Source organism: Vicugna pacos, chromosome 1, assembly GCF_048564905.1.
Source record: "Vicugna pacos chromosome 1, VicPac4, whole genome shotgun sequence".
Taxonomy (NCBI): Eukaryota; Metazoa; Chordata; class Mammalia; order Artiodactyla; family Camelidae; genus Vicugna; species Vicugna pacos.
The window spans coordinates 3484030-3496097 of NC_132987.1; the positions used below are offsets into that span (position 1 = coordinate 3484030).

The following is a 12068-nucleotide window of genomic DNA, read 5'->3' on the forward strand; positions in this document are numbered from 1 at the left end:
CAATTGGCAACATCATCCAAACCAACTTTCACATTCTATGGAAACTTCAGACATTGCAGAGATTGGAACCCTGACCTGTGGTATTGGAGGACTGGAAAACTTAAAATAGAATCTACAATCCAAAATGGACGTTTCTGATAAAGCCAGATTTAATGGCTCACCCAGAAGGCATTTGTTTCGGCACAATAAATCCTCCTCATTAGCCTTACCATAGCAAAGGGTACAGCGCCGCAGTCTCTCTAATGGTTCGTATTCCCCATCTGGAGGCACAGGGAGCACCTGGAAGGTCCCGGTGTCATCAAACTGCATTGAAAAAGAAGTATGTGCTTATTTGACTGCTTTCTTTAATCATTATCAGGAGTCCATCATGCCCCACTTTGAGAGTTTGGAAAGCACGCAACTGACCACCATCACCTTGCATCACAGCCCCTCGCTCCACTCGGTGCATCTTCACCAGCACACACACACTATGTCCCTGTGAGCCTAAACACAAGCCCGGAGAAGTATACACATCAGGTATTAGCGTTCCAATTTTATGATGAGAAAACTCCTGCAAGATAACCACAAGATTCACCCACAGGGTGAAGCAAGTATTAAAATCTCATTCTGAGTAAGCCAGAAAAAGAAAGAAAAATACCGTATGATATCACTCATACGTGGAATCTAAAAAAAGAAAAAAGAAGACACTGATGACCTCATCTACAAAACAGAAACAGACTCATAGACATAAAAAACAATCTTATGGTTACCGGGGAGAAAGGGGGTGGGAAGGGATAAATTGGGAGTTTGAGATTTGGAAATGCTAACTACTGTATATAAAATAGATAAACTGCAAGGTCCTACTGCACAGCACAGGGAACTATATTCAATATCTTGTAGTAATCTATAATGGAAAAGAATATGAAAATGAATATATGTATTTATACGTATGACTGAAACATTAAGCTGCACACCAGAAATTGACACAACACTGTAAACTGACTGCATTTCGATAAAAAAAATAAGTTAATGGTATAGCTGGGGGAAAAAATTATCATTCTTATTTCCAAGCCTGCAATTCTGCACTGAGTTTTTTCACACTCCTGCAAATGCATCGGCTTCCGAAGCTGGGTCCTGCTGAAATGTTCCATTCCAAGTTTCCTTTGGCCTCTTTAAGCAGTGATTCCAGTGGTTTCCACCCTAATCACACTACCCACGAGAAGGCATCATCTGTCAGGTGTCAAGTGGACATTCCCAATCACAAATTCCAACGGACAGTCTACTCCCAAAGGCAGAGGCAGGAGACAGAAGACACCGAGTCTATTCAAAACTCTTGCTAGCACACTGCCCGGTTTTGTCTGTTTCTTGATGACATTTTTGCTTTGATCCTCACTGAAATGGGCAACACACGGCATCCATTCAGTGACTCAATAACTATTTATTGGGCATTTAGTCTGTAGGAGACACTATGCAAAACAGACACTTTGATTACAGTGAAAGAAATCTATCACTCCCACATGCTGAGAGCATCTCTCAGTCCACAGAGAGGTTCATACTTCACTACTCCTTCTTCAGGAAAGTAGAGGTTAGAAAAGCCATACCCTCTGTCTTTCTGTAAAGTGTTTAGTGAGCATTTGGAAACATTTGTCACCATTCCAGCCTTAGAGTTAGGAAGTACCTACTACATTCCTGCTCTCTACCTTTTATTTTTAAGGAAAAAAGCCATTTATTTTTAAATATGGTACTATACCTGCATAAACAAAATATTTAGTATAATCTTCACCAACTTTTTTTTTTTTACTGAAGTACAGTCAGTTACAATGTGTCCATCTCTGGTGTACAGCACACTGTCCTAGCCATGCATATGCATACATATATTCATTTTCATATTCTTTTCCATTAAAGGTTATTACCAGATATTGAACATAGTTCCCTGTGCTACACAGAAGAAATTTTTTAAATCTGTTTTTATGCATATCTTCACTCACCTTCATTCCCTTTTATAAAATTTACATATAGCAAGACACCACGTAATATTATTTTCTATCATATTCCCTTGAACTAAGTGAACTTGACCATAATGCACCCATACTAGCTAATAACACTTAACATATTCTGGGGAATTATCTTTAACGTAAATAAACTTTCTGCATATACTGAGATCTTTATAAAATGCTGACTAAACAGTATAATTTTTCATTTCTTTTTTTCATATTCCATAACACTCAAATTTGATACCACTCACAGAATTAACCACTGTTTTAGTTTTTCTGCTGTGTATGAAACTGAATGTTTTGGGTGCCATTTGGTATTCGACCTGGTTGGTCCCCCAAGTAAAGATTCAGTGCTGTCTTGGTAAATCAAGGAAGTTCATTCACAGGAGTAAACCACACACTTCGTTTGTTCATTCATTCATTCATTCAACAAATATTTACTGAATGCCTACAATGGTAAATAGGTACTGGGGATACAGGACTGAACAAAGCAGATAAAATCTCTATCTTACATTTGAGTCAGGGGACATACATCATAACATAATACATAAATAATCTACCCAGTATGATGGGAGGTGCTTATTTTTATAGAAAATACAGCATCTTCCTTCTGTCCTTTCTGCCAGGATCAATCGTGACTCTCCCTGTGGCTCTTAGTTTCAAAAATTTGTGGATGTGTTACTAGCAGCTTGGGTCTCTCCATGCTGTAGAGAGCTTATTTTTTTTTTCAATAGAAACATGTGTATTTGTACAAAAAGCAACCTTCATAACCTCTTGGAGGACCTAATGGCTTTACCCAGCTCTAGGAGCAAGTATTTCATGGAGAATAGGAATATATTTCAAAATAGTAGGAACAGGAGATGGGAGAAGATTTTCAGTTGTGTAGGGAGAAAGGTGGGGGCATAGATCCCATGAGAGTCTGTGAATCAAGAGGGACAGAGCCTCTTGGAGAAAAGGTTCATACACATCAAGGTTTCACACAACATCAGGGATTCGAAGACCCCCTAAATGCCACTCACCACATGAAGACCAGCGGTTGCACGGTATCCCTTGAGTGGACCACAGGTCTGAGAGCCGCCAGACCTGCAGAGGGCTGGGAGGGCGTGGGTTCACCGCCCTTTCTATCACACAGACCTGAGTTCGAATCTCAACTTTGCCACCAAGTATTGGTACCAAACTGGAGGAGTCACTCAAACTCTCCTGGCCTCGGTTTCCTGATTTTTAAATGGAGGTACCAAGTGCATTCACTTCTGAGGGCTGGGAGGCTATCTTGAGTGTGGATGTAAAGCTCTAGGGCCCGATCCTGGCGCACGGCAGGGAGGGAGCTGCTGGCATTGACTGACCACGTGTTTGTGTAGATACTGGATTTCATGGACACTGGCAACAAAACAGCTGTGAAAACTGCAAAGGGGGATACGAGGCCCCATCGCTCCCCCCACTCTCCCAGTATTCCCATCCTGCCAGCACCAATGTCTTCTTTTCAAATGGAAGTGCTGGGGATTGAACCCAGGACCTCGTGCATGCTAAGTACTCACTCTACCACTGAGCTACACCCTCCCCCTAGTGCCAGTATCTTCAAATTAAAGTCAGTGCCAAGGAGAGTACTTACCTCAAAAGCCTCATCAAGGAAATTCCTCTCATTATAAGCAACGACTGCCGGGCTGATCTCCAGGGCACTGAACTCCATGGTGGCCGTGATGATGGACGACCTACTGGCGGCTTGTCCGTTGCTAAAAAACACAGCAACCCTCTGCACACTGGCTCCCGCGGACGTCCGCTTGAAGGCATTCCGGGCCACAGACCTCATCGCGTTCCCGATGTCTCGGACTTCTCTAGACTTTGAGTATTTTATCTGGGAAAGAAGTTGAAGGAGGTGCTTCTTGTTACGGTAGTCAGACGGACGGATCAGATAGCTGGTGGCTGAGTCGTAGGAAAGCACAGCCACCCTTGCTCCCACGGGGCAGTTACTTTCCCGGATGTGGAGGTCACTGACGATGGAAGTGATGGTGTTCCTCGTTTCATTGAATCTCAGCTCTGTGGTGTCAGAGGACTGGTCCAGGGCAAATACCAGCTCCATTGGGTACACGGGACACTTTTCTACAGAAATGAGAAGCAGCAGTCTTAGGCTGTTTTAATGCATCAAAAGCCTTTCCCATCCATCTTTTACTCCAGTGAGGTGAGTTTATGCTGAGGTCTGGGAAAAGGCAAGTAATACCAAAAGCCCTAAGACCAGAGGTACCCACATGCAAAGGAAGAAAAGGACTGTGCTTCATTAGCTGGAAGGTGTTACCTAAACACAGAGCAGTGTATTTGGCTCTAAAATGCTCAGACTTCACACCACCACCCCCCATTATCAGTCTGCTATTTAAAAGGACACAGGAGGGAGCATGTGGGCTGATGGAACTGTCCTGCACCTTGACTGTGGTGACTGTGGTGGTGGTTACAGGAATCTATACATGTGTGAAAAACCCACGAAAGAGTGGACTTTACCGTATGTACATTTTTAAAAGGAGACGATGATTGATCAGAAAATCGGAAAGTTTATTCTCTTCAAAGATTTTCAGAGGTGATCTACTACGAATGAGAGTCAGTTGAAAGAGATTCATCCACTCACACAGCAAATATTAAGTACCCACCCCGTGAGACGCAGGGGGACAGGTGCTGTGAGATATGTGCAAAGATAAACCGAAGGCAGGTCTGCCCTCAAGGGTCTTGTCCAGGGAGAATCATTATTTTGAAAGGCAGAGAGTGATTATTATTCTTAATGGGGATCAGAGGACAAAGAGGCTGTTTCCAGAGAGAGGGGATCCCAGAGGCTTCGTGAAAGCTAGCTTGGGGATGAAAGCAAGGGTGACAGGAGGAAGGGAGAGGCATGGACCATGGCAGGTTTGCAACAAGCCGTTATAAAGGCAGGACTGTCTGTAATTCCCAACGCAATCCTGCTAGTCTCACGATGACTGCGCTTGGGGAATTTCACTCTGTATCGAACCTAACTTTTCAAAGACCTTGTTAAAGTCTGAACACAGGAAAAAGAAATGATCTGGAAAGTAAGCAACCCTCCCCACCGCCATCTACATAGGCTGTTCTCGCCCCAAGCCGGCTAACTCCCAGGGAGCATTAAACTCAACACTTCCCCTTATCCTCATTGTTCTCAGTAATAGATGGAAGAGGAGGCAGTGATTTCAAGATGTGTTTTAAATCAAGACATTTGACTGCAAAGGAATTTTTAAAATGTGAACAAACTCTTGTAAAGTGAGAACAATGAAATAGTCCTGATTTCTTAGCCCTATACTAAAAATTATTAATGAAGTGATAAATAAGCATCTTTGTAACTGACCTATTGTCAGAGATTCTCCCAGAAGGCAGCATCAATTTTTATTTATTTTTAACCTCTCCCTTTCCTAGTGCCCCAGCAGGGTACTTGATAAATTTAATTCAGATCCATGAAGTTTTACTGAGTGCTTAGATGTGTGATAGATTTGGGGGGGGGGCAGGGTGGAGGTGTTAAAGTGAATGGTGCCAAATTTTGGGATGAGCTCGAAGACCATGTGGGTCTCCATCAGCAGGTCTCCAAGAGACCGGAAGCTCTTGGACTTGGCCTGATCGGCTCCATCCAAGGGTCTAAGGCTGCACGGAACACTGACTGTGGTCCAGGTTCTGGGAAGAGCATCCTCCGTCCTCCAGGTCAGACTGACAAGTGTCGGGCACATGGAGATGCAGACATGAAGGGAGGTCAGAGGGAGGAAAGGAAACATCGCTCGTCCAAGAAGCCAGTGTCCCTGGGGTGAGCAGTGGACGGACAGCAGAAGTGGTCACGCAGGAAGTCCTGACACCCAGCTGCCCAGCAAAGCAGCGAAGACCATGAGCTGTGAACGGTGGCAGGACCCAGAGAGAACAGTAGGGTGATGCGGCCGGTGGCGGGCAATCAGCATTTCATAGTCAGGTCAAAATGTGAATTAACCGTACATACAGTCATAACCCACAGATAGACAGGGGTGTCTGCAGAGAAGGGAGAAGCCCCTGTTCCCATAGGGCGTGAGGGCTGCTTCTCAGTCGGTTTTATCAGAACGCAAGAAGCAGGTATCATTCAGCAAGAACCGAAATACAGTAAGATTACTCACCTTTCCAACAAGCTATTAAAAAAAAAAGAGAGAGAAAGACCCTGTTACATTTTTGGAACCCAGACTAAAAGTACTCCAAACTTCCCCCCGCCACAATTTCAACAAAGCTGAATATTCTGTTTGACTCTACAGCAAAGGAGGCTAGTTCCTCATTATGGGGAGCCAAGGTTAAGGATGGAGGAAGACACAGGATTTTATTCATTCGTGAGCCTTTCTGACCTCTCCTCCCTGAGACGCCTGGCCAGCAGACGCTAGCAGAACTCTGGTTGAAATCTGAATCACGGATCACTTGTCCTAGGAGCAGACGAGATGAGCCTCTTATTCAACAGCAAGACAGCTAAAATGCAGTGTGCTCTGTCTCCCTCCTTCCAGCCTTCGGAGAGCCTTTCAGCAAGGCAGGGCTCAGACACAGGGTCTTATTTTCTTCCCCAGTGAACACCTTGGGAAACTCTATTTTTTTTTCTGCAGAACCCTAAGGATGTCCAAATGCACTTTGTCTCTGCTAAAAAAAGAGACAGCCCCTGTGTGTGAGTGAGCGCCGTGTCCAGACAGGAGGGGATCCCCCAGGGCTTTCTCCCGAGCCAACCGGCATCTGGTTTCTCCCAGTGATTTACTCGGAGAGCTGGAGACAATTCAGGGAGGGGGAAAGTGGTAAATCTTTAGGAAAGCACAGGCCTGATGATTTCCATGTTCCTTTTACTCCATTCCTAGGAAGCCAATGAATCACTCTGATACACTCAGAAGATTTTCCTGGCACTGGCAACAAACTGGCCCCCGTCCAGCTGTTCCATGGCTCAACTCCCCCCTCACATCATGTTTCTGTTGTCTTCACCCAGCAGCAGCTGACACGCTAGCTTCCTGCTGAGAGAGCTCCCAGAACCCACATCCTTATCTCAGTATGGCTAGAGCTCCTGTGGGACTGGAGAACTCACATGTTAGAGCAGGAATACGACCTCACAGGACTTCGGAGATGTCACCTCTCCAGTGAGGTGGCTGAATGAGCACTGAGACCTGTCGCCCCCACGCTAACATCAGAGCTGCACTCTGGAGCTCCACGCTCTCATCTGCACCCTGTTTGGTGACAGAGCCCAGCAGCTCTCCCCCGGGCCCCCTCATTTCCTGGCTAACCCCTTTCCTGCTGTGATGGAAAACCTCAAATTCCAGGTCCTTCAAGGCGGGTACCACCTCCCCAGCTCTCCCACCTCCTTGGATCATTTGATGTAGATCACACACTCCCTTCCACCAGGAGCTCTCCTTCTGTCCCTGCCTGTGGCCCCAGGCTGGTTTTCACCTCCTCCCTCTGCGGGAGGGTCTCTCACATGGGTCTGCCTCCCTGGGAGCATCTCTCCACAGGCTTCTTCCTGCTTCTTTCCCACACTTGGTAGGATTTCCTCATCTCTACTTTCCTGCCCCTCTGCCACTTTTTTTTGTAATTGAAGTACAGTCAGTTACAATGTGTCAATTTCTGGTGTACAGCATCATGCTTCAGGCATCCATATACATACAGATATTTGTTTCCAGATTCTTTTTCATTATAGGTTACTACAAGATATCAAATATAGTTCCCTGTGCTACACAGAAGAAACTTGCTGTTTATCTGTTTTACATATAGTAGTTAGTATCTGCTGATCCCAAACTCCTAGTTTATCCAAACCTATCCTCCTTTCCCCTTTGGTAACCATAAGTTTGTTTACTATGTCTGTGAGTCTGTTTCTGTTTTGTAGATGAGTTCATTAGTGCCTTCTTTTTTCTTTTGCTTTTTTTTAGATTCCACAAATGAGTGATATCATATGGTATTTTTCTTTCTCTTTCTGGCTTACTTCACTTAGAATGACATTCTCCATGGACATCCATGTTGCTGCAAATGGCATTATTTTATTCTTTTTTAAGGCTGAGTAGTATTCCATTATATAAATACACCACATCTTCTTTATCCAGTCATCTGTTGATGGACATTCAGGTTGTTTCCGTGTCTTGGCTATTGTATACAGTGCTGCTGTGAACATTGGGGTGCATGTACCTTTTTGAATTTGAGTTTCCTCTGGCGACCTCAGCCTCCTCTGAGTCTCTTCCCCTGATCCTCCCCTTTATGGGAGCCCCATTTCATCGGCTGCCTGGAGATCATGTGCCTCTTGGGCCCGCACAGCATTCCTTGGCCTCTGCAACGTTTCAACTCATCGTCTCTTCCTGCCCACGGATTCCCTTTCACAGCTCCTCTGCCTCCCCACCCACGGCAATACCAAACTTCTCCCCCTCTGGCCCTGCAGAGGTTCTAAACTTGCTATTGTACTGTTCTTTCCTGGCCCCACATCTGCAATGACTACATTTCTATCCAGTCTACTTCAGTGAGTCTCTGTGATTTTCCCACTTTACATGCATCTGATGGTGACTGCATAAGTGTTATCATCACCCGCAATGGAGACAAGAAGGATCACCTAAAATTCTACCACCTAAACACAACAGATTTTTACTTTTGTTCAATTTCTTTTCTACATTTCTTTCTGTGTGTGTGTGTGTGTGTGTGTGTGTATAGGTAAATATATATATATTTATATATATAGGTATACACACACACACACACACACCCTTATATGTAAAAGTAAGGATTTAATATACTTTTTAATGACTATTTTTCAGGGCAGGGGGGTGGGTATAGCTCAGTGGTAGAGCACATGCTTAGCGTGCATGAGGTCCTGGGTTCAATCCCCAGTACCTCCATTTAAAAAAATAAATAAACCAACACACATTACTATGCATAGAACAGGCGAATGGCAAGGACCTACTACCTAGCACAGGGAACTACATTCAATCTCTCGTAATAACATCTAATGGAAAAGAATCTGAAAAGAAAAAATATGTATGTATGTATATGTAGAACTGAATCACTTTGCTATGCACCTGAAACTAACACTGTAAATCAACTAGACTTCAATTAAAAATAAGTACATAAATAAACGAATAAATAAATAAATAAATGTAATTACCTACCCCCCAAAAAAACAAAAACAAAAAGAAAAAAATATGACAACATTTTCATATTCGGATTGAGTCTTCGTAAAAACTCTACCTGCTTAATATTTTATCAGAAGACAATGCACCACAATCTAATTGTTCTTTAAGCGAAAAGAGTCTAAGTGCACAGTCATTTTTCTCTCATGAATACTATTTCAACATCATTGTTCCCTATCATTTTTCCCTTTATTCCTTCGGGTAGATTTCCAGAAGTGGGATCCCTGGGGTTTTGCTAACTCACTTCCCCTTCTTCATAAGAAAAGACCCCTCCATTTGTCGATTCCTGCTTTATTCATTTGCTGAAACTGTTCTCTCGCCGCTCCCATCACGTCCACGTATCTGGATTCAGTGACCTCCATCCGAGGAGCCTTCATGAACTAAGTAGCCCACTAACCCCTTCTCCACGTTCCTGCCTGGAACACCGTGCCCCCCACCCCAGGCCTCTGCACGTAACTGCGGCAGTGGTGTGAGCTGACTGCACACCTTTCCAGCTGGTCACTGATTGTCTCCCATGGGCGTGCTTTCTCTCCCTGTACGAGCCGGGCCTCCTGAGCTATGGCGTGTGGCTTTTCCTCCCGCCTTGGCTGCGAGCTGTTCCTCCAGCAGGCACTCACGGTGAGCCTGCTCATGAGGACGTGAGGCTCCACCACCACCGATTCCACATACCCGCCCCGCCTTGGGCCTAAGTGCCTTCACCCATCGCTGATGCTCTCGGTCTAGGACACCCAGATACTCACGGCTGTGGTCCCGCAGGAATTGAACCAGATCACACTGCTGGAAATTTCAAGGAGACAGAAGACAGACATGAGCACAGTGATCTCCAAGGGGCCACATTTATTTCCCAGTGAACTGGTTGGATTATTTTTCATGATTAAAGACATACGTACAGAATACACGGGCTGCCCAGCCATGCCTTTAGCGCCCTAGGGAAACAGAAACAGAGCAAGTGACTGGTGTGTGAATTGGAGTCTCCAATGCTCTTTCCCCGACACACACCAAGAATGTAAAAAAAAATTTTTTTAATTTGTTGCCATTTTATTTCCCAATCTCTCTGGAGTCCGCATTGTGAAGTCAGGAGGGCCCCAGCAGTGGTTTGGGAACCTCATCTATCAACTTGTCTCGCTCGACCGAACTTTGCTGGGACAACTTTACGAAGCCTATGCAATCCCACCCCATTTGCAAAACTTGAGTAAAAGAATACCAGCAACAGCTAATATTTGCTTTGAACTTGACAGTTTACAAAGAAAGTTCACCTTGATCTGATGTTCACGGCTGTCTTTTGAGGTGGTTAGAATGGGACACATCATCTCTGTCTTAGGGGGAAACTGAGACCCCGGGACTGGCCCACCAGCACTCAGACAGCAAGAAGCAGAGGCTGGCCTTGAACCCAGTGCTTCTGACTTTCAATTCTGTGCCTGCTCCCTTGAGAACCCAGTACCCACTGCTTAGTTCTCAGGAATGTACTTACTCTCTGTCCAGGTGGGCCCTGGCGTCCTGGAGAACCCTCTTCACCTTTCAGACCTACAGTGAGCTGCAGGGAGGAATAACCATCAGTTTCTACGTCACCTATCCATGGGGATTACCCCAGGTTTAATGAAACTTCATACTTAAAAAAAATAATAGCAACTGCTAATTTAAGTCAAGCAAATTCCTTACTTGTAAATAGTTATTCTTAATTATTGGTAAACATCTATTTCAAAAAACGCAAAGGTACCAGAGCACACAGAGATCTAACAAAAAATCTCCCATCTGCAAAGGATCAAATGAGAGAAGTAATTCCCCGCACACACAAGCACATGGGTGGCCGTATCATTCCCAGCGCCTCAATGTGAGAGATACGGATGCTAACGAAATGCTCCAGCCAGATGAAAAGCATCTGTTGAACTGCATCTCTTTCATGCTGGTAACGACCAGTGAGATTCCACTCAAACTTTGAAATGAAAGGCTGCTCCTCTCAGCATTTTGTTTTTCAATAAGTATAACACTCTTCTCTGCACTTAGCTAGTGGGAACATCTCCACAGCTTTCCTGAATATAAACATCCCGGACAATCTTGGCTCTCGGGGAGCATGTGAAATTGTCAGAGGAGGCTCTGGGACACGGTAGGAAGGTATCAGTTTCATTTTTGCTCACAGGGTTAATATTTCGGGCTTTAACCTGTGCTTTAGAAAAGAGTGGAAGACAGTGGCATTTCTTGGAAAAGCCAGTTACCAATCTATAAATATTTAAAATAGTGCAGATTTATGGAACCATAGAATTTTAGAGCTGAATGTGACCTTTGGTGTCATTAAGTTCAATTCCCATGTGACAGAAATACAGACCCTGAAAAGATGTATTGAAGATGGCACAGCTAGGAAGTGACCCTGGGTTGGACCGACAATCCACATTTATAATTACAACATAAAAGACGGAGTCTTCCAAAGAAATGTTTATTATTTCTGGAATTAAAGGCCACTTACCGGTAATCCTCTAAATCCTTTCGGTCCGGGCCCCCCAGGAATTCCAGGGTCCCCAACATCACCCTAAAGATTCAGATATAAAAAGCCAAGATGTTAAAATACTAGCTATGAAAGAATAAAAATGACTCTTTCCAAACCAAAACTTAATTGCTCTTGTAACTATATTACATATTAAACTTTAAGTGTCATCTCCTCCTGTTATCTGGAACTAAGTCACTGATACACTTAGATACTCTCCAAACTATTTTAATTTTCTAAGAATGCAAATATTGATGCATAAATATCAACGCCAGGGCTGTCCAATCAGTTACTAGAAACACCTAAAGGACGTATAAATCAAGGAAAACATATGGGGCACTCACTACATAAAATACTGTTGAATGAACTGCTTCCTAAATTCATGTATCATTCCTGAACAAGCTGAAGGTTAAAAAAAAAATAACAAAACTTTATTCTGACTCTGGTGGGAAACTAATTTCGCCCTTATCATCATGTCAATTTCAC

The 12068-nt window shown here is 44.1% G+C and overlaps 1 protein-coding gene across 1 annotated transcript in view; it reads right to left on the reverse strand.

Moving 5' to 3' along the window:
• Positions 1–12068, reverse strand: part of COL6A5 (collagen type VI alpha 5 chain) — a 112305-nt gene that overhangs the window by 34550 nt on the left and 65687 nt on the right. The window contains exons 28-34 of the mRNA XM_072971325.1: positions 11565–11627; positions 10575–10637; positions 9994–10029; positions 9844–9880; positions 6095–6106; positions 3583–4070; positions 210–303 (exon numbers count right to left, since the gene is read on the reverse strand). Coding sequence (XP_072827426.1) covers positions 210–303; positions 3583–4070; positions 6095–6106; positions 9844–9880; positions 9994–10029; positions 10575–10637; positions 11565–11627 — 793 coding nt within the window. The remainder of the gene's footprint in view (positions 1–209; positions 304–3582; positions 4071–6094; positions 6107–9843; positions 9881–9993; positions 10030–10574; positions 10638–11564; positions 11628–12068) is intronic.